General features: G+C 35.0%; 1 protein-coding gene across 4 annotated transcripts; it reads left to right on the plus strand.

Moving 5' to 3' along the window:
- Positions 1-1571: 1571 nt before the first annotated feature.
- On the plus strand, positions 1572-24274 carry LOC128674952 (uncharacterized). 4 transcript variants are annotated; one of them, XM_053753971.1, is made up of 28 exons: positions 1572-1868; positions 2957-3099; positions 3909-4070; positions 4554-4749; positions 6630-8804; positions 9245-9385; positions 10878-11018; positions 11785-11942; positions 12468-12538; positions 12879-12970; positions 13065-13325; positions 14014-14199; positions 14622-14749; positions 15303-15464; positions 15885-15971; positions 16568-16766; positions 16973-17098; positions 17277-17405; positions 18102-18311; positions 18396-18602; positions 19701-19794; positions 19936-20028; positions 20793-20935; positions 21464-21704; positions 22084-22251; positions 22402-22489; positions 23381-23486; positions 24034-24274. In XM_053753971.1, the coding sequence occupies exons 1-28, from the start codon at positions 1695-1697 to the stop codon at positions 24193-24195; spliced, it is 6243 nt and encodes a 2080-aa protein (XP_053609946.1). In that variant the 5' UTR covers positions 1572-1694; the 3' UTR covers positions 24196-24274. The 4 variants fall into 4 exon arrangements, with proteins under 4 accessions (XP_053609946.1, XP_053609947.1, XP_053609949.1 ...); XM_053753972.1 differs by having other exon boundaries at positions 4563-4749; XM_053753974.1 differs by having other exon boundaries at positions 3999-4070.
- The last annotated feature ends 180 nt before the right edge of the window (positions 24275-24454 follow it).

Genomic DNA, 24454 nt, shown 5'->3' on the forward strand with positions numbered 1-24454 from the left:
GCCACCTCTTGTGTAGGGAACAAATGTCTGTCTATGCCTCTCCCGCCTGGCCCTGGTAGAAGAAGAAAACCCAAGAAGTGCTGGCTTGATATCGTCAAAGATAATTTGCGTGCCATGCCAATATTCTGACTACTGGATACCGATGACCGTGTGAAGTGGAGACGAAAAAATATAAAAGCATTGTTAATACCGCTTTAAATATACTTCTATATATCCCGTAACCCCAACATCAGCAGCACCCAGCATCATCATATTTGGTATACCGATATAATATTGTTTATTTCGGAATTTTTTACACCAAAAGTCAAAAATTGCAAATCTAAAAATCCAAGAAACAGTGTCTCAACGTGGTCTCAACTCTCACTTGGTGGACTTGAAATATTTATGAGTTATAATACGTACATAATGGGCTCTTCAATTTGATTTATTCGTACCAGGAAATAAAGGGAGGTAAATGGCGGAAAGAGATATTTATTATCGGGGGAATTCGATATTACCTATTCGAGATTGACGATATTACGATTGGTACAAAAAATGTAGTACTTTTATTTCAATTCCAACGGATTTTGACTTCATCAAGGCTGTTGTTTTATGGAATTATACAGATGAGATACGGAGAGGAGATTGCGTTTGGCACTATGCACCCTTTTTTTGCCAATGGTGGCCATCGAAGAACACAGGAGCAAGAATATATCCGCATGGAATTAGTAGGTACTCCGTAATACCTACTAAATCCATGCATATCCGTTCATTTCCTTTTTCTGGACTTGGAAAAGGTCTTCATATTACTCGGCCCCATCAAATGAACTGTCGGCACTGAATTTCAAAAGACACATTCTTTTAAAATTCTGTGCCGACATTTCATACCCTAAATTGTTTATTATGTTTATGAATATAGAAATAGTATGTTTCTACTTTTCATCTTTATGTTTCTTAATCAATACTTGGAAGTATTTATAGATTGAACTCAACGATGAAAAAGGCGATAATAGCGCAATATTATTTGGATAAGATATTCAAAAGCAAATTATCCGAAATTGTTTTAGCTCTGAAGTGGGGAGGCGAGTAAATTAATTCTATAAAATTATTCAACCTTGAGCAGTGAAGGTATAAAGTGAGTGTGCTTTCTAAGTGTTGTACGCCGATCAACTGGGTTGTTAATATCTTGTTGATTGTGTCCAGTAGTGAGTTATGAGTTATGACTATTACTCGTATCATCTCTAATAGTAATATAGATCAAGAAGATTCCAAAACTTTTGGCATGGAACTTTTTTAGATCCGATTTTTTAGCTTTGGTGATCAATTCGAATTGAGACAGTGAGAACATCCCACAGTTTTAAAAACATTGAACATCCACTGTTGTGGATGTTGTGGGAAAGTCATGGATTTAGTAAGTACGACGGAGTACCTACCAATTCCATGGGGAAAGTAGTGTTTATACAATTACAATTTTCCACAGATTAAAATCTGTGCAATATTCAGAATAGAAAATCTTCAAAAAGAGGTTTAATACGAGTAGGGCAGGCATTTGAAGGTGATGGTGTATATTCTCTTTGGAATTTACTGAAAGAATTTACAAAACGATGTCTCTGTAAAAAGTTTACTTCTGTCATTCAAGAAGTCGGACAAAAATGTAATACCTACGGCAATAAACAGATATCTTTTATAATAACCGTATTCGTTTCAACTCGAAAATGTTAACAGCTTCACAATCAAGTGCGAGCAACAGGAGTACCAAAGAAGAATTCGAGGAGGACGACGATGAATATGATGAGCCAGAAATGCAGTGGAGTGATATCATATTCATACCGTTCAATCCTATTTTCCAGTTGGTTGTGCTCATTTGTGTCATCCATAAGACCTTGCTGGTAATAAAATTATTTGTAATCTCTCATTAACGTATTTTTCTAAGGCTTCATCTACAAAAATTGATAATGAACTTAAAAATTGTCTTAAAAAATGGAAACCGTGTGAAATGGAGCATTTTGAAGGCAACTCAATTTTTTTTTCGATATTGTGTGACATTTTGCGAAAGAAGCATATTGCGAAAGGTTTGTGAAAGAATTTGTTTGCTAAAAGGACATTTTACGAAAGAAACAAATTTTGACTTGGTGACATTTAGCGATGTGTTCTTGTATGTATGAACCCAATTGCATATTTTGGCCATATATATACCACCCCACAAGGTTACATCATTAAGCCCTAGTCGAAAACTGTCTCTTTCGAGACATGTCATTTTACAAAACAGTCTCTTTCAAAAATATTTATTTTCATTTATGGCTGTAAGCCATTATCTAACAACTATACTGGGGGCAACCGTAACAGGCTTGAAAGGCAAAATGATGCGTCGCTCACGAGACGTTTCATACAAATTCTATTTTGAACTTTTCATGGAACGTCGCAAGCTCTTCCTGGCACGGCGACATTGTGGTAGCTGGATTCAATGTTGTTACTCACGCGCTTTATCCTGAGCGGATTCGTCCCAACCATCAGCAATGAAATCAGGACCAGCAAGAATATGATTATTATAGAGCAATGCTCCATTGCCGCGTTGCGTTATCACGACGTAGCGCTCCGTTGTTTTCAATAGTTTTTGACATTGACCTACTTCGACGTACGTTAAAATTAAGTGCAATTTTGCGTTGATATGTGACGGATGAAAACATCAAAAGACGTTGGAGCAATTGGGCCTCGGTTACCAGCTAGGACTACAAAAATATTGTGTTTACTGAAAATCACACTGGCGAAGCCGCGGGCAAAATCTAGTAAAGTATAAAGTATTGTAATTAAATAGTGAATGCATTGGCATCAGTTTTATTGTGTAGACGGGGACGGTGGCGTCGAGACATTCTCGTCCATGGCCCTTGCAAGATTTTATTTGAAACAGACACCAGAACATGTGAAATGAAATAAAACTTTATTAAATTTCTACTAAAGCTTTGAAGAATGCTTTCAGGGACCGATAGAAGCGGTTTTTGATATAACGGGCTGTACAAACATCTTGGATACGAATATTATTACTCAAGGAATAAGTTATTTTTACAATGTAATTGCTGATGGCATCTATTTTTTGGACACATTTTTACACATTGTGCACAGGTATGTGATGTATTTGAAAGGCTCTTTTTTTATAGATTCTAAAAATCAATCTATTATTTCCTATGATATACCATCATCTTCATCGCGATGGACGGACGATGGAGCCATAACACAATAAAGGATAAGAAAATAAGGAACTTTTGTATTCTTTAATTCTGTATACTCTTATACTTTCATATCCGCCCTCGCGCAGACAATCAGTCATATTTTCGATGCCACTTTCCCCCGCAACCCATGTAAAAATAAAATAAATAAAACCTGCCAAAAAGGGTGGGACGGACTTGCCATTTAAGGATTCCGTAGCATTTATTTAGTTGCCGCAAACCTTATAATGCATGCAAAACAAGTTTTTTGTTGCTACGGAATTCCCTTTTCGAGACCGAATCAGACTTAATCTTACCCATTTTTATTGATAGTTATTTTATTTAAAAACAGTTTCAAATGTAGAAAACCATAGATAAAAGAAATATATAGAAAACCCTTGTTTAATCGAAAACTCAAACATAGCCAGGCGCGATCTATTGGCATCAGGAGGCAACATTGCATTTTAATGCCTCTAATTTCCTTGTGAGAAACCTGATTGGATCGATTTTGCTCAAACCAATTTTCGTTTGCATTTTTCATTGAATTCCTTATACCCAATTTTTTTAAATATTTCACTCCACCGTTTAAAATAAAAATTAGAGGGGAGTAGGTACAGTTTTTTTTACTACTGTAGAAGCAAATATTATAAACAAAGGAATAATGAAAAAATTGTTTTAGAAACATCCTCCTAGATGAAATTAATTAATAATTACTGTAATATTCAGACAAGTTACAGATAAAGCAGTCCGAAGAGAGCACCTCCCGAAATCGGCATTTCTTATTTTACTGGACGTGTTGTCATTGATACCTTTCAGAGACATGCTAGCCCCAGACCAATGCGTAATAGCTTTGTGGCCGAATATTTTAGATGTTATAGAGTTTGTTATGTAAGTTGTTATTTTTTCTTGAACTTTATTATGTTATCTTATTAATATATATCCATATGGACAAGTAAAATAATTGCAGTGGTTAATACGATTTTTTACGATAAAAAAATGTAATGTATTTCTGTGATGATGTGGTTATTTTTATTTCAATAGCCTGTTCTGTGATGATGTGGTTATTTTTATTTCAATAGCCTGTGGTGTTCTGCTGCTGGGCAAAGGCCTCCCCTCTACTTCGCTATCCATCTCTGTCCATTGCGTAGCTCCTTCAGTGTTTATCCGTCTTATCGAAATCGTCCGACCATCCTGTTCTGGGACAGCCTCTTTTTCGTCGCCAGCCAGCAGGGACCCATTTGTGGCTATTCGATGTGATGTAATTAAAAAAAATATTATCACCACATGAACTTAATAATTCGGAAATAAAAACAAATACTTTTTAACACAACAAATTTCATAAATTAGCCATCAAATCTTTTCATTTTGCAGTATTTACAGGATTGTACAATATTTTGAACTCGTGAGTACACATAATTATTGGAAACTATACATAGGATATACCATTACCATCTTTATAAGTTTGAACTGCTTGGCATGTATGCTGATATTGCTTACAATCCATGGACTTTGTCCAAACTGTAACAAGACAAGTGACTTTTACGATTGGAGAATATTTGCAAGAAAGGTTAAAAGTTCAAGTATTATTATTTTATTTTATATATTAGGATCCCATTTAATACATACTCTGACCGATGGATTTAATAAGTACTTTGTGAGTACCTACTAATTCCATGCTCTGACCTTAAACACTTCATTAATGATTAAAATGATTTCCCATTGACACGACAGTGTATTGAGATGTCCTTTTAAGCCGTTAATTCATTAATTCATTTGTTTTTCATACAATAATAAGGGAAAAACTAGAAGGTTATATGTCCGAGTATTTAATTTTTATGCGTGACTATTTTATAGTCAATAGGCTAGATGACAAATTATTGTTTTGATTACTATTCGAAGGCCCTTATATCATTAGAAACAGCAGTGAAAAAATTACTGTGATAATGACAATACATTCAAAGATATGACAAAAATAAAATTTTTTGACTCGTCCAAACGCTCCATACTAAATGACATGTAGGAGTGACGTCACATCGTACTACACACGTGACGTCACATCGTTCTCGGGTCTGGCCGTTACAATTTTCGGTTCCGGCCGGCTCTCATTCCGTTAAGCTCTCGATTTATTTATTTTTTGTCTGCTACACTCTTGGCCATGACGTTCTTGCTTTTATATTTTTTTTGCAATATTCTTGTGTGAGTACTTTTGAGTACACCTACATTAATATTAAACGAAGAATAATTACAATCGAATAATTACAGATAATCAAATTCACGTGGGCTAAGATGTTGATATGTAAAATATTTATTGTGCATTAAATTTGGTAGTCAAGAAAAATTAAGTACAACAAAAATCAGTAATTTGTTTTCGTGCAGCCGTTAATTTACGTTGCCTATTAAAACATTTCCGTACAACTTCTTAATAGAAGAGAGATCGGCGTGATAGTGGGGCCTATATCTTCTTCGGTCCTCTTGAAATTATAATTCATTGTCTAGATAGAAATGAAATATTTTTAGAATTAGTTAGATATAGGTTCCCTGCCTAGATATAGGTAACTCGTTATGCTAAATTAAATTAGGATAAAAATGTATGCGATAAAAGGGATCCCATAAAATATACTACTGTAGAATTATTAAAAAATATTATGATAATAATGTATTATTCTATGAAAAAATACGTTATTAACGTACCTATACGGCTTAAAACAAAATCTATTACACGCAGTTGTAGCTCTATCTCTTTTTAAAAGCATTACAAACTTCAATATTGAAAAAAATCAAATCTTTAACATCATATTTTTAACATTCTGTAGATGCATTGTTAAGACTTTCTGCAATTAATGTCGCGATTCCGCCCAGACATTATATAGCTATGTGAAGGTTAAGAAACTTATTTCTTGATATTCATACAAGTGTGCAGGGTAGGAAGTCCCTTTCTTTACTATGAAAGACTTTAAGTAATTCTTGTAAAATAAATTGTTAAATTAAAATATATCAGTCATCATATGGAGTGTGTTATTGCTAACACTGGTGTCAGATTTTATTCAAGTCGCCTAAAGGCATCTGACATGACTTTTACGACTACTTACCGCCGTCTAAAGGCAGGTAGTCGCATACACACTAGGGAACTAAAGTGTCAACCAGTGTGCAGGTTTCCTCACGATGTTTTCCTTTACCGGAAGCAAGTGGTGTTCGATGAAAACTACTATAATATAAATAATAAGTCAGACTGGTATACAAACCCATAATGGCACGAGTAGGATATGGACCTGAGACCTTTCGATCCACATGCGGGTGTCTTAACCATTACACCACCACCGCTCCGCTTAGTATATGTAAAAGAGTTTGATCAAAATCGTCATTTAAGGATAAAAACGTGTATTTTGTATATTGTATGGGCAAAATTATAATTGAAGACGACACTGTAATTGAAGTTTTTATTTTCAGGAGAATGAAACTATAAGCGAAAAATTCGTATGGTACTTTTATGCGAACGAATATATTTTATCATACGTTTTAAAATATGTATTTGACCAAACTAAACCGCTAACGCTGGTGGAATTTTTGTTAGCTTGCGGTCTTATGATCTTTGGCTATATATTCGAATGTGTTCTATTAGTGCCAAAGTTTTTTTGCGAAGGTGTTTTATCACTACGATGGATATCTACTTTTCATCCACATGTTAATAAACTTATAGAAGAAACGAAACGTAGAAACCGTTCTCCTACAGCATATACCAGTGTTCAAAGTTTCTACAACCTAATGTGGACCCAACGCAGTGGCATTGTCTCTACTCCTGAAATATTATTAGACTTGCCAAGATATCTACGAATTGAAATTCGACAAGATTTGACATGGCAAGTGTTCTACCACAGTCCGACATTAAGAAAGACATCAAGTCCTTTCAAAAGAAACGTCGCTGAAATAATACGTATGGACTACAAGTTGCCCGGTGCAAGATTTTTTGTTGGGCCACATGCAAATACAAATCTATGTTATATAAAATCGGGCATCGTACAATTGATTTCTACAGACGATGGAACGACACCACTGTTGTCAGTTTCAGGAGGCACTCTTTTTGGAGATATCAGTTTTTTTAGTTATCCTATGAAAAGAAAAATATATGTAAAATGTTTGACATATTGTGAAATCCTATATATTACACGAGCCGATTTTTTAAAAAGTCTACACCGTTACCCTGAGGATAGAAAAAACGTTCTTAAACTTGTACAAGAAAAAATACGACATGCCAGAACATTATACAGTTGCAAACAAAATATAAAAGGTTTAGATAGATCTGAGGATGAAGGCATAGAATGGCTAAAACGACGATGGTGGGAAGTGTCTGATAGCGTTGATGCATATAAAAAAAGATCACGGATTTCCGTCCAATGCGAAATACCTCCAGAAGATTCAATATATCACTGTGCCAAGTACATCGGACAATTGGTCTTGTGCGATGATGCACAGTTAAAAAAGAAATCAATATTTCTCAATGATACATTTCCGTGGGTTCTATCATCAAAGTCAATATTTAACTATATTTGGCATGTTTTTGTTGTTGTTATAGTATTTTTCGTATTGATAACCTTTCCTCCTAATTTATCACTCACACAATTGCCGCCGTGGTTCATAACAGTAAAATATTTCACAGATTTTGTTTACATCGCTGATATTTGTGTATCTTTGTGCACATCTGTATCTTCCAATGAATCTTCTAGAAAAGATTTTGCTTCGGCGATGTTACTCAGGTGCAAAGAAAGTAGCTTTGTCATCGATGTACTCGCAGCATTGTGGATTGAAAATATTGCTCTTTTGATCGGAACACCCCAGTACTATTATATTTTTCAGTTTAATCGTCTTCTTAAAGTATATATGTTATTTCCAACGGTCGGGCGGAATTGGAGCATAGGGGAAGATCATATTTTTCCAGTACATTTGAGAATATGCATCAGTTATTTTACTTTTATGTATATTATTGCCTATTTAACTTTTATAATGGTTCGTCTCATTCAAAGATTGACACCTGAATATTTCTTTGGAGAGATTGTCTGTGACAACCCGAATTTACCACACAGAGATTGTTACCTGCAGTCTTTGCAACATGTCATTGTGGCGATAAGATTTATGTTTGAACATACGCTCTACGAAATTCTTCCAAATAACATATTGGATATATTCATACGTATAGTAATAGTTTATCATGCGTATCTTCTTTCTATGTACTGCAAATCTAGATTTCTGGCAGGCATGTATTTAAAGTTTAGAGAAATGGTGAGCTATCAAAGATTTGTGACTACATTAAGAAATTATTATCATCATCATACGATTCACAAAAGCCTTCTGATAAGACTGGAAAGGTATATATTATGTCATTGGAATTATTACCATGGCGTTGAAGTGCTTCGTCAAAATACTTTAAAAGGCGAGCCTTACGATATTTACTGGAAGGTGCAGGGTGAAGTGGCCGAGAATATTATTGGCGATTCACCGCTCATGGACGGCGCTGACCCTGCACTCATTAGAGAACTGGCTTGCAATGTTAAATACTTAATAATGCCTAAATCTTCTACGTTATTTTTATTTGGTGTTTTATGTAAAAATGTCACCTGGATTGTTCAAGTGAGTAGAAAATTGGATTTTATTGAATTTTATCACTAGTAGTTTGCTGCTCATTATTCAATAATCTTTTAACTGATGTGTTCACTTTTTACTTGTAGTTACATGGTAAACCCAGATAACAATAAAAAACAAATGAAACAAAATAATGGTATTATAATAAAACTGAAGAAGGGTCAACTTTGTACATTCTATATTTTTAGGAAATCCAACGATATATATTTGTATCTATGTACATTCCCACGTATATATTTGTATCTATGTAGATTATAAATCTACAATTTTTAAAATCATTGTCTGTCTGTAAACGCGTAAGTCTACACAGACAGTGAATATCTAGAAAAACAGAATTTTATAAATGTGAGGACACTTAAATTTGTCACTTTATTCATCAAAATACACCAATACAACGATATTATTTTAGTATGTACTCTATATTTTAGGGCAGTGTGAAATGTGAGTACCACAACGAAAATGGAGAAGTTATGAGAAGATTTTACGGGCCTGGTGATATGATTAGTGTAGCAGCCACAATATTTGAAAGGCCTTCAATTCGGACTTATATTGCACTTACAGATTGCGAGGTTACTGATTAATATTAAAATAAAACAAAAGTAGCCAATTAAACTTACCAATTTAGTAGCCAATTTAAATTATTTTTTTTCTAATCTTCTACTTGGCCAGGTTGTCCTGCAACATCCAGCTTTCTCCATTCGCCTCTGTCTAGTGTGAGTCTTCTTCAGCCTTTTGAAAGATCATATTCCTACTTTTTAATAAGTAGGTGGGAAGTAATTAAAAATTACTGATTTAAAAACATTTTATTCAACGAGTTGCAAGTTTACGGGATAAGCTAGTAAACATTTGTTTAGCGACTACCTACCCCGACTAAACTCTAAAACAACACAGCTCCCATCTTCTATCCTCTCTGCGACGAGTGACCAGCCCATTGCTATTTTTACTTCACTTATTGTCTTACACTTTTTTATTTATTTCACGTTCTTAAACAATAAAAAATGTAAAACCAGTTTTGATCTTATCAAACATTGCAACTGTTGACTGAGATTAAATTAAGTCCATTCGTAATCCTGACGCGGAGCACAGCGCGCTCTGTGATGTTCTGGGCTACTGAGGCGTCGACGAACAGTCCTGACATTAAGTTTTCAACCGTCATGTGCCACTAATTTGGCGTCCTCAAGAACCGTCCACTTTGATTTCTCCAGATCAATGAATATTTAATGTTCTTTTGCCATTTTTGTTTGCTTTTGATCCACAATGAAAGACATAATTAATTGATTGAAATGTATGTTTAGTTCTCAGCGATGTTTAGAAGCTGGGCTTATTCTTGAGGAACATTTTCATTTCTTCAAGCGTTTCAGCAAGTCACAGTCAATCAAAATCTCAACACGACCATAGTTCAGTGATGTCAGATGTTGATACCTATGTCATTGCACTCTTAGTCTGAGGTCATTCGTGAATAGCTTCGGAGATCTCTCATTTGAACGCTTTCTCGGTTACTTCTGCCGCCACAGAGCCCTGACTCCACTTTGAACGGTGTTCGCCAACCATAGATGTCAGACTTGCTTGAGTGTCCATCTTGTTCGGAGTCATCAATCTTGAATCTAATGAGGGATAAAAATAATGGCCAATTTCAAACTTATATAATTATAAGCGGTGACCACTTCCTATAAGATGGCAGCCGCATGCCTGTTTGCTTACTCAGCAGGCGACCGACACTCTTGGATTTTCTGTTACATCACGGACACAAAGGCTGCGAAAATGCACAAGTTCCTTATGCGTCCTCATGCCTTTGAAATAATAATAGGATATAATCCGTGGCGTACTCCACGTTGTCTTTCATTTATGTCTCCATTTTGTCGGAAAAGTTCTAGTTTTCAGTAGTTGGTATTTAAATTAAAATCATTTATTCAGAAATTAGACCTTCACAGGCACTTTTTCTCGTCAATTTTTATATTTATAGTTATTTCTCACAAACTACATATATAATTACAAAATTGCGAATTAATTTTGTTTTGTTTTTGTTTTCTTGCATTCTAGTTAATTTTGGTCTATTTCCAGATAATACACATGGGAATAATTGACTTTCAAAATATCATAAAAAAATTCCCTCATGAATGGGGCTGTCTGCAAAGCACAATCAAGGAATTCTCAGGAGCATTAGATACTGTGAACAATCTGTACTTCACCAGACATGCAGATGTGAGTTATAATCAAATGACCCAATAATCATCAACATTAGCGTTCAAAATTACATGTAAAAAATGTACCTTTCGTCCTTTGCGCCGTTTGAATCCATTATTCACTTAGTAATACCTTAATATTGGAGTTCATGATTTTTATATGTACTTAATTTACGTGTTTAACAAGTATTTTTTGCATTATTTATAAAGAAAAATGGATGTGCCTGACAACTATTTATGACTAATAAGTTAAGAACAACAAGAAACAAGCGCACCTGTTGCACAGGAAGATCCGCAAACTTACTCCACCATCACATTTTCATCAATTTGATTCATTCATTAGCGAGAACCAAAAAGTAATCTAGACAAATTATGCTACGCTAGATAAAATATTACATTAGAAAGTATTCTAGTTTTCCATTACGAAATTTACTACACAGATTTTGATGCCACCGTTTTCGATTTTGTTTATTATCAACTCCTGTCTCCAATAGAAAAATATTTTTCCTTTTTTTCAAATCACATTACTCTACAGTCCACTTTTCAAAAACTTTGTTTGAAATTAAAAAGGTAATATATTTTATTTCACAATTTTATTTTACAAATTTTACAATATAATATGTAATTGCTACATGAAAGAACATTTAAAAAAATCGTTAACATAAGCAAAGTACATAAGTAGAAAATCAAAGAGCACCATTCGTCAAAACTGGATTACCAGCGAATCATGGTTTATCAATATTTTCTTTTAATAAATACCTATTTATCTTTTTTATACTTTTTAGTACCAGCGCAAACTACGGGAGCGTATATTTAGCGCGCGAAAATCGCTATACGCCATGCAGCCCTCAAGGCCAGTTTTACCGACAATGGCACAAAAACGCAAAAAAAGAAAAAACATTGTTGATTTAGACACCGATTTACATGTTAATCCAAAATCTAAGTTAGTATATATCTATGTAAACTTAAAAGCGGTATTACCTAGCATAAAAAGAGTCACCAAGTGGTAGGTGTTCCTGAAATCAAGCTGATATTGGATACTATCACAGCTGCACAGTCTCCGTAGGAGCACTACTACAAGCATGCAGCGCATGTAACCACTAGCCGTATGTCGCGTATGTTTACGCACCACAACTAAGAAATTACATTAGAACATGCATGATAAATACGTATATACGTGTTACGGCTAAACTCCGAAGTGCGGCTTCATCTAGGTTTAGCCAGTTAGACTAGGTGCAGCCGGACTTCTTTGATTACACCTAGGTATATCGTTTTTACCTCCGGATACATCTAGGTGCAGTCTGTCACAGATGGTGAATAGACGAAGATCAGCTGCAGAATAATCAATCTAATTAGTTTGGTCGTTAATATGGAAAGAGCAACATTCTCGTTCTGTGACCACAACTACAAGCCGAAAACTTTGTCCTTTGTTATGGTTTGAGTTCAATATATATGTTTCTTTTTTCAGTTTCATGAAGTTTTGGATGCCATTTAGAGCTTTAACTGTAGCATTAGGTATTATTGCAGCTGCATTAATAGGTAAATATCTTATACTTGACCAGGGGGCTTACCATCATCTCTTAACGCGATCCACTTTACGACCTAAACTGAACTGCATCGCAAATTCGTACCATCGACTTAATTTTTAGTATGAATACGATTCATTTTAGGTAACTAAATTGAACTGAGTTGCTTTGGAATCGTTCTGTATAAGTTGATGGTAGGCCTGCTGAAGTGTTACAACGGATTAGTTTGTGCCCGCGTATCTGCCTGAATGATTAGATTGAAGAAAAAAAAGGAACAAATTACTTTGTATTATTTTATTAGTTAGGAAATTAGAACTAGGATAGTTAGGAATTAATTTATTTCCTTATTTTAGGTGGAGGTGGAGTTTATTACCAATGGCATTTAAATTTTATAAAGACTTTATGTACAGCTATATCTTTAATGGATATCATACTGAAAATGTTTGTAAGTTAATAGTAATTAATAAATGCAACATTTGAAGAACAGTTAAATTTATGTTTTAAATAATATATGGCTATTATTGTCTTATTGCTTCTAGTTAGCCTATTATGATGAAAAAGGTATTTTGATTACTGCAAGACAAAAGACTATAACGAACTATGTCACTCGCGGGTTCACAATGGATCTTATGGGCCTAATCCCGTGGGACAGTGTATTAAAACTATTACTTTCCAAAAGCATACCTGACGGCTATTTGAAGCTTATCAACACTACAACTCAGTTTGCTCATCTGTACCTTCTAACTGGATATTTCGATTATTTAGCCGACCGGCCGTCGACGCTCGCCGTACTCATCAAGGTAATATCTTTTTTCATTGTATTTTTAAATAACCGCCATTTGCTGCAGATGATTATGAAGTAAGAATACAAAACTCAGTTTTCCTTTACTAAGTCTGATCATCAGTATGTATGGGATAGCGAAAATAATGTTATAATTTTTTTATCGAGTTTGATGACTGCATAGGAAATACGACGAAATAAAACAAAATTCTTCATTGCTTATTTCTATCAGTAGAATCAATAGTACTATTCGTAACGGCTAATCTTAATTGGCGCAATATATACGTTTTGCCGGTTAGATATAGGTGTAGCCTGTTAAACCTGCATATGCAGTCGGAGACCATGATCCTACCAGAATCGATAGCAACAAGGAGAGACTGGCAAAAACTAAGAATGTAATTCGTGCGACTTCGTGTTTCTTGGACACTTCTAGCCTTATGCCATTCATCTTGAAAATCTCAAGTCCTTTAGTGATTACAAGTTTACTGATTTTTTAAAAAGTTTTGCTAGGTTTATGTTGAGATGAATCTATATCTATGTCTAGCCGACAGGCTTCATTCATCTAGGAATAACCAACTTGAGACAGGCTACATCTAGATCCAGCTGGCTAAACGTAGGTGTTACCGCACTTCGGTGTTTAGCCGTAACATAAAATATAATGTTATGTAGTCCAATTTTTCGACTATAATGGTTTTGTTTAATTTCAGATAGCAAAATGGCAACTAGTTATATTATTATTGACGCTCGCCGGCAGTCACTTTCTGATCAACAATTGCGTGGAGTACACTTTCGACTCCAACAACCGCGTCATTAATGTAAAAAAAATTGACACTTGTTGGTTGCCCAGTTATATGGAGATGGATCCTAATCCAACTGAAGGCCAATTGACAATGGTGATTTTATATTGGATTACTTGATTTGTTCATTATCATCTCGGAAATTATTGCATGCATTCATATCATACGGCTGAATATCATTGTTGTTTCCTATATAAATCCGTTAAATCTCGGATGTCTTTTTATATGTAGACAGTGCAAGATTAGTCAACGAATCGTTATTTTTTACATGTGTGGTATCATATTTACAGTTGATGTATATGTATACGTGTCATTATACTGGCTTTATTGTGATGTAGGTTTCGTTTCAAAAAATAATCTTCGCAGTTTTAAATAGAATAAAACAATACGGAGCTCTTAACACAGTCACACATACGCGCGTAGTTCAAGTTAAGTTAAAAGCAGACCTCTAGGTCTTGTTGTATTATATAAAGAACTTACTCATTATGTATTTACACCGAGTATATTATTTTTTTCAGCTATTTGCCCATAGTATTAATTTGGCACAATCTGGTCTTAGTAATTTAAATTTGGGTAAGTATCGGATTAAGGAGAAAGGAAATTTACTCGTTGCAGTAAACCTATTTATCCTAGGTACGACATATTGGTAAGTAACTATGTCAAATAGTAATTGTACAAAGACGTAACCTAAGATAAATTATTGGTAAATGTTGTATAAAAAGTCCACTGTACAACGATATTGCTAAATGAATGTCGAAATAGTGTGCAATGAAATCGTATCTTGCAGCGGTGTTGGGAGTGTCCAATAATAGGGATGGGTACTTGCCACTCGCGTTTCCACTATGTGACAAACCAATTTATTGCTTATGGCGTAGTAGATAAAGCTTTAGATAGATAGGTATTTTATTAAATATTATAATTAATCTTGTTACGATTATATTAGATTATTTTATTTTTACATGTTTGAGAAATAACTTCAAGAAATTTAGAGACAGCTGGACTAACGGCTTTTGGTGTTTTCCGGAGCACGAAGGAGCTCGAGATAATACAATTTTGGTCACACATCCAATGGCCGACCAATGCAAAAATGGTTTAACTGCCCCACTATTGTAGATCGAGCGTAAGAAACACTCATCGAGCTCCTCGCTGCGACTTCGAGCTCTCTTTCAAATCAGTTCTCACAACCTTTCTGTTATTAGGTTCGTCGTAGCATACTCTTTGACAGTCTTAGTCCTCATATCGAGAACCGACACCTTGTTCCAACACAGTGTATGTCAACTTCGGCGCTTTTTAAAAGCCGAAAGAGTTGAAAGCCAGATCATTACGCGAACGATGGCTCACTTCAGTTACTGGTGGATAAGGTAAATTAAATAATACATCTGTTTTCCTTTTTTTCCTGCAATGTTATCCTCAAACTGCTCAACCACGAGACCATATTCAGATCACCACGCAAAACAACCACCTGCGACAACGTGATCCCCCGTAGTATCGTCGAGTTGATCTCAGGACTTGCTCTTTTCAACTTTGCTGCACCCGACCTGCAGCGCGTATGTACCTAATAAGTGTATCAAGTCTGTCAAACCCCTTCAATATGCGAACCATAAACCAGTCAATGAAGTCCTTTACCTCTAAGACGCCGTCCAGAAACTCCTCTGAGATCACTACAGCTTTCATTATTTACATTATTATTTAAAACATACAAGTAGTTGTAGCTGAAGTATGAAAGTCATAAATATGAAGTCGTTAACCCGGAAAATGATTTGTAATTTTATTTCTTTTAGGACCAAAGGCTTAAATGTACATACCTTAACGTTTGAACGCTTGGGTATAATCTTCAGGCAAGATCTGAGTTACTATTTTTACAAAACGTACGTACCTATCATTTATTTTCGTTAAGTAATAGTATCTTTATAGTCAACAGCATATCAAGCCATCTAAAATCATTGGAAATTCGCCGCTATTCCCGTTGAATATATGCCGGGTAGCTTCACTGTGCGGTTGCCTGTACACTACTCAATGTTACATATTACATACTAGCTGATGCCCGTTACTTCGTTAACGTGGATTTTATGACTAGTGAATTATAAATAGGCACGAAAGTAGTGATCGAAAATTTGGCGTTTTACCATCTTCACTATATTAGGTATATTCATCTTAGGTGTTCTGTCGTCCTCCATGCGTTCTACATGTCCTGCCCATTGAAGGCGCCCCACCTTTATTAGTCATTCTTACTTACTTGTATCTAATTGGCCAGTTATCTCCACCCAGGTCAGTTTGAAAAAGATCTTTTTCCATCTTGACCTGACCGGGGATCGAACCAGTGCAGCAGTCCGGCATGATAGGCCACGGAGGTCATCATCAATCGTCGACGTGTAACTCAACTCGTTAACGCTCTAACACAAATATTGTTTATAACTAAGTATATAAATACTTTTTTCGGTTATTAGATGTAATACTTTTTCAGAACTTACTCTGTTCTGGACTCCATACTAGAAGGTGGCGAACAATTTCAACGTCAGATGTCAAGTCAGAGTCTGCAAATGTACTTTTTATCGAAGTCAGAGATCATGAAAGAAAAACACCTAATGCCTTTCATATACGTAGTCCACAGAGGCAGAGTAGTGGTGACCCAGGGCGGAGAGAAACTGGCTATTTTGACTAAGGTGATTTAGTCGACACCACTCACTTTATATCACCATTGTTGGACCATGATTATTAAATTAAAACCTAATCATTATACAACTTTGTTTATGAATTATACAATTTTGTTTATGAATTATACAATTTTGTTTATGAATTATACAATTTTGTTTATGAATTAACAAAAACTAGTTGTACCTGTATATTTAATAAAGTATTTTCTCATCAGGGAGCCATATTCGGCCAGCTTACAGGCACCACGCCGCGTCCCGTCAAAGTAAGCGTCAAAGCAGACGGGTACGCTGATGTATTACAGTTGACGATCAAGCAGTTCAATGAGCAACTCACCGATGACGTAAGATCTAAACTTTTCTCCAACTGTTCTTTTCATATATTTCAGTTATTAGTTAGTCGAAATACATCCGTTGAGATTTTAGATTGAGAAGCTATTTTTACGTTATCCAAAATTTGACCATTACTTGTTTATGTGAATTTTTCGGTGACGCAATTTGTTATCTAAAACTTAATTTCAGATCAAAAGAAGAATTGAAGAGAATCCAGAATCGCAATTTGACTATTTAGCAACAAAAACAGTTTTCTACGAAAACCCTATGAATACTATAAAATACATATTAAGAGGTCGCAAAACTATAAGACTGCCAGTAAGTTTGTATCTATTCAAAAAAAATTAAAAGTATGTACAGATAAATACATTGTTTCTGGAAATTGCCTTATAAATATGAACATATTATGCTTTATGGTGCAAAAGGCAAAACGTCACCACATTTTATAATAATCAAAATTAATCGTGTAGGTAACCGTAACCTCCGTACTAGTAACCTCCATTCAGCAGGATCACCTGACCAAATTTCATAACAATCCGTCCAAAATTTCAAGTGAAAGAGTAACAATAATACATACGGATACTTGTATTTATTATTTTATAATAATACGGATGTATGTGTGTAAGTGTATGTATGATTCACAAGCTTTCGCATTTATAATATTACTAGCTATTGCCCGCGGCTTCGCCCGCCTTAATTTTCCGGAATGAAAGGTACCTTATGTCTTTCTCCATACTTCAAACTACATGTACCTATGCAAAATTTAAACAACATTGGTTAAGTAGATAGAGCCTTATCTCCACGGTGACAAACAAACAAACGAACAAACTTAGTTTCGTATGTAACATTATTTAAATTTGATTACATCTGAAATTAAATAACCTACAAAGAACCTCGTTCTATTTATTGATGGATAATGTATATCATCAGATACAGGTTAAGAATTTAAGTACAAATTTAAAAAAAGTTGTATAAAAATCTTTTTTCTATAATTACAAATGTATTTATTTTCAGTGGATGCGTTCAGCAAAGGAAGCACATAGAGGCAACTGGTATTACCGGTGGCTGTACGTGGCGTGGCTGATCGCGCCCGCCGGCGCCACCTGTCTCACTGCGATATTCTTCATCCTGCCTGAGGAAGCCACTTCTATCGAAATGTATATCGGCATCATGGTCATCTTTGATCTCATACACTTAATTCATACTATCATTCAATATTACAATGTAAGTACAGTATCTATAATTTCTCAGATTTTGATGAGAAGGAGTTCTTAATTACTTATGGCTTTTCTGACTTCTTTGTTTTAGTTGGAAATTGAAATAGTCGGCGACAAATGCGTATATAATAAAGTGGGGCTTCGGTTATTTAAAGACTGGAGGTTGTACGTCAATCTATTGTCAATGATGGTGCCTTTACTTTCATTATTGTTCAATTCTTGGGTTTTTCGGTTGGCCAGGTTGCTCCGTTTGTATCAGTTTTACGACTTCTATAAACACTTTTGCAGAACCTTTAAGGTATATGATTTATGAATATACTTAGTCAGGCCATAAATACTGTTTCAATTAAAAATACCCAAAACATTATTTTTGGAATGTGTCATTTTTATACGATTGTTCATTGTGTTTTCTTATTTTTGGCGCTAATATTTTGATATATATTTTGTGATATTAAAATAGAGTTCCTGAGTATAGAGTGATAAAGAGAACCGAATCGCTGACATTGCATTTCATAAAGTAGATATGGAAGATAATATTTTATTAAATCCTCGGCATTGGCATGCGGTGGATAAAATCCTAACGCAAAGACAGAAAAAAATGTTTACGTACCTATTTTTTTTACAATTAAGCAATATTTTAACAAACTGACCGTATTTATGTCAACGGAGTACAACGCAGCGGTGGTGGTGTAATGGTTAAGACACCCGCCTGTGGATCGAAAGGTCCCAGGTTCGAATCCTACCTACCTATCGTACCATATGAGTTTGTATACCTATCTGACTCATGTATAGTAGTTTTCATCGACCACCACTTGCTTCCGGTGAAGGAAAACATCGTGAGGAAACCTGCATACTGGTTGATTCTTGTTAACTTGTGTGTGAAATGGAGAAGGCAATGGCAAACTACTCCATTAATAATGCCAAGAAAGTTGTTGTATGTGTTTCGTAATGACCACGACCCTCAGCCATGAGGAATACGACTATAAAGAAGAGTACAACGCAAGCACTATCCGACTTCACAGATGGTTTATTGGGATGTTAGCCATGAAGGAGTGACTGAGCCGTATCTTTGTGAAAAAGGTATCAAAACATCAACACAAAGTATCAAGTTAGGTACCATTCTTGAGAAGGCAGTTGAGCCCCTTAACAAGACCATTAGAAGGTTAGAAACGAATGTTCCGGAGTTCATCTTAATCCACTGAAATGATTTATAGTCAATTTTAGATAGTAAGGCTTGCTTTAGAGCAAGCCTGTGTAAATGTGAGATAATAAAAAAATGTTTTTATTTGTAACAATATTTATGGCAAAACAAGATAAAGTTTAGTTTAGATAAACATTGTCTTTGCTTTTTAAAACAAAATATTTTAAAATTTATCTGACTAATTATTTTTTTTAGAGCCAATGGGCTTCAATTGCACTGAAATTTTTAATTTTGACATTACTAATACATCTAATGACTTGTGGATGGATATATTTTGCATGTAGAGAACGTAAGTGATACTCATCGATTCATTCATATCGCTACTGCCATTTTCTATAATGACTGTAACGCTATCAAACTTTTAATATATTATATGAAAATAGAAAAATATTTTTATTACGTAGGTGTATAAAACAAGACTTTGTTTTAGCTAATTTTCCGATACAACTCCCAAACATTACTGCTAGTTATAATCAAAGCATTGATTACGGAGAATGGACAATGGTTGATCAGCGTAAAGGAGGTAAGTAGGTATACTTTTTGTGTCGTTTGCGAGCAGACTTTTCGGTTGACTAGCTGATCTTGTCAACGTGAACTAACGCCATACTCTGGACATATCTTCGATTTCGTTCATACAAAACATGAATCAACGGAAAAGAAAATATATACCCGGGATATTTGGCTTTGATAATCTTTTCTGTTCAAATCTTACAACAAATTTTTTAGGATAGTACGCAAGCGCACTATCGCTTGCACACATAAAAATTACCTATGTAAAAAATCATTTATTGACAAATGAAAATTTGTACTCTTCATCATAGACATAGCCTATTTGATATACGACCTCGATAGTTTGTGATCTTTGATCGACATCCGACATCGTCCCGATGAGACGTTAGTAATTAATAATGTCTGAATTCAACAATAAATTTTGTAGTAAAATCCCAATCAGAACAGAACTAATATTATAAATGCGAAACTAAGTTTGTTTCTTTATTACCCCTTCACGCATTATCTACTGGACCGATTGTTATGAAATTTGGTACACGGGTAGAAAACAACTTGGGATACACATAGGATTTTTAGTTTTTATCCCGAAATTACCAAGGGAGCAAAGCCCCGGGGCGCAGCTAGTATCTTTTAATTGTGTTTAAATGTTGTGAAAAAGAAAAAATATTAACTCAATGTTGATGAAGGTAATTTTTTTTTGCAGCAGAAAACACTTGTCTACTTGTTTTTTCAGTCGAACGTATCATAAAGTTTTAAAAGCTTTGCTTAAATTTTTAGGTTGCGCCCGAATCACACGCAACTTTTTGGACTCCTCTGGAAACATCAAATTTACTTTTATCGTTCCAAAGCACTGGGCAGCTGACTACATTGTGGCGTTAACGTTCGTAATATTACTGCAAACACATTATGCTTTGGATTGTGTAAGTTTTTATATCAGTACGATCATAAAAAACCTAAGTTTCTGCGACGCGATATTCCCGATCGGATCACAAATTCATGAAAAGCCGCCAACCCTCGTGTGATGCTCCAGGTATTGCAGTTGTTTCTGGGCAGCGATCATCTTGTCCATACCATGGTGACTCGCTTGTTCTATTAGCCATCCTATGCAATATCCTAATCAAAACTACTGGCATAGATTTGTATGAAATTTTCACATTATTCATTTATAAACCTAAAATGTGATCAGATCTTCCTGCGGAAAATCTACCTAGTTGAACTCCTGTCTTATTTATAATATAATTTAATATATTTAATAATTGTAGATTCAAAAAATAACTGAAATTTATTACATTTTTGGTAAAAACACATTTTTCAGGTCGTGCAATTGAACGTAACTCAAATTCAGGTCTGCAGAACTTTTTAGCCAACCAAGTTCTCATCCAATAATCAGATATTTAGAAATTCGTCACATATTTGTGTCACTGTAGTACCATTTTTGCATTTTTCAGGTCATGCAATTGAACATTACTCAAATTTACTACAAGATCTTCATAGCCTTCATAATAAATTTGATTGATATATGGCTTATGAGCGTGGCTGTTAGTGCGGTGTATACCAAGTTTCGAGAACTTTACCAGTATGACTTCAGCGTCATAAATTTGACCAAGTATCTAGAATATAGTGGGCTCTCCCCAACTCTGCTTCGATCTGTAGTTGAATATTGCAAGCACTTGTGGGATCGGCAAAGAGGTGGGCTTCACGTAACATTCTATTAATTATTATTATGAACGACGAAAAACCTTTTCCTACTTTGAGTAAGCTTGCCTAGCGATATGCAATATACGTTTTCTTTTTATACTACCATGCAGACAAACTGACATGCGGCCCACCAGATGGCCACAGCACAGACCGCAGCCTACTCATGTCAACACTTGTAATACCAGAGGTGTCACACGTGCGTTACTTACTTTATGGTCTAGGATCTTTTGCCACAGTATCCTATAATTATAAACATTACTCCCTCTCTCATCCTTCAAACCAGAACACACCAATGCAAATACTAATGTTTATAGATTATGACCTATTTTACTGTGGAACGTTAAAAATGTTTCTTTTTTGTTTTTTTCAGGCAATTGGCTGCCAGAACTGGCGCACCAGGCACCTCATTGTCTTCGCGAAGAGATCCTTAGTGCTCTTTACTTGCATCACATACTAACCCCAACCGTGTTTAGACGACTACCTGATTATTTTACTAGTCAGTTGGTGGCCAGAGTTGGAAGAGTCGTGATATTCCCTGGTGGGCAATACGATTTTTTATTGTCTCTGCCTAGTCAATCTTTACAAATGTCTTTAATGATAGAAGTTGAATCTATATGGTATTTTTAATGAAGTTGAGAAATCTCAGTTTTCAAGACAGTGACAGTGAAAAAATCTAATTTTGTTTTAGGAAAGTGCATAGTCCAAGAAGGTGATATGTATTCTGTTATGTACTTTATTCATGAAGGCGAAGTGGAAAAGTGGATAAATTTTCAAACGTAATTAATTTATCACTATCTATTATCATTGAATATTTTCTACTAATATAGATGTAGAAATAATTTAGCGACAGATTATAATTATGATTTAACTAAATTTGCCGGAGTGTGTATATAAGATTTTTTAATTTATCTGCCTTAAGTGCTATCAACTCGTTTCAGAGCTAAGTAGTCCTGAAAATGTTCAAATGTTTTTTATTGGCAATATTTCCTAACATACTCGTAATAATTGATGTTTGTCCGGGTTCTGCTCAATCCAAATAAGCAGACTTCGCCTTAATTTTTGTTATTAAATTTACAAAACTTCACTGAAATCCAAAAGATTGAGTAACAAACTTAATCTAATGTATAATAGTTAAAAGGAAATAGTTTTCCTGAAGTGTTCTGCCATTATTATCGCCTTATCGATGGCCGCCATCAAGTCATCCTGGATCTGCACCCAGGATGATTTGATGGCGGCCCAGTTCCCTAATACCTACGTGTTAGGGAAATGGGGGCTGGAAAACAGGTGCTCCATTGTTTGGGGAGAGACGCTGCACTCTTATTATTTTTGTGAATTAGGTTATTACTTAAGTTCGCAGACTATTGAACGTCTTCCAAGTGGATCCAAGGCAGATACTGATCAGGGAGAGCACTCCTCTTGGCAAGATAAAGTTAGCTATAGCATTGTCTCTTACCAAGAATTGGGATCTCGCCTCCTTAGTGAACAGAAGTATTAGCGAAATCATCCTTTCTCTCTACACATTCAAACGATTTGTAATGAGTGAGACAATGGAAGAAATCAATTTCTGCGATAACTCCGTCTTTGTATCGTTTTTATTGTATCGTCTCTTTTACTTTACGGTTTGAAACAAACAAAGAAATTATTAACTAAAATATTTGATGTTTCAGTACTGAAAGGAAATTCCTCTCTTTGTTGAGCACAAACGGGTATTTTGGGCTCATCCCTGGATTGTTCCCCAACACGCGATACCAATTCACTTACACCACGCGGACGGTATGTAGCTGATCAGTGGGGGAAGTTTGCATTTCACTTCTGACCATCGAATCGATTCGAAGTGAGACGCAGCGAACCAATTATTGCGCCATCGTGACTCAACGACAACTACACTGCAATGTGATTGATTCGTTACGTCTCATTTCGATTCGATGATGAGAAGTGAAATGCAAACCTGTACTAACCCCTCAGGTCGCCAAACTTTAACGGATTCGGCGAACATTGCGGTAAATAAAATCTCTCATTCAAACTTTGCAATTAACGTGCGTTCATGTCGGCATGTGTCCGTGTTCCACATTCATTATTTTCTTCTTTAGATAGATTTCTTCTTTAGAGATAATTAATATTAATAGAAATTAGTGTTATTACACCTCAAAAAACTTGTTACAATTACAACAATTGATAACCAATTCAGTTATCATTGATTTTTTACTAAATTCTTCATGCTGGAAGCTTTAGTAATCATAAGATAAATAATGATCTTCGATGTTGGTGGGTTTAAATGGTGGGCCAGAAGTGGAAGATGAATGTGATATGTTTTTTACAGGTGGTTGACCTTGTATATCTTAGACTGCAGGACTGGTCCGATCTGCTAGCTGCATACCCAGATATAAAGGTTAATTTATATACGAACGCTCGACAAATGAAGATCAATAGAAGTAGTCAATTTAAAAAAGAAATATCGGATGCATATATAACGAAAATTTAGCATTGGTAATTTGAATAGTTTAATTCCGTTGTTTTGTTGTAGTTTGTCGTTTATTTTCTTAATTATATTGTTTATTGTATTCAGTTGTGTTTTTCTTTAGTGATAAGCATACAGATAAGGAACATAGTTGTAAATGGAAAAATAATCATTTAATCGTAGACCCATGGAGTACATACCTACTAATACAATGCGCAGACAATAATTAATAAAAAAATCGAACATATCTACATAAAAATTCAAGAACATATCTCCTCCTTTT

The sequence above is a fragment of the Plodia interpunctella genome, chromosome 13 (genome assembly GCF_027563975.2).
Source record: "Plodia interpunctella isolate USDA-ARS_2022_Savannah chromosome 13, ilPloInte3.2, whole genome shotgun sequence".
NCBI lineage: Eukaryota > Metazoa > Arthropoda > Insecta > Lepidoptera > Pyralidae > Plodia > Plodia interpunctella.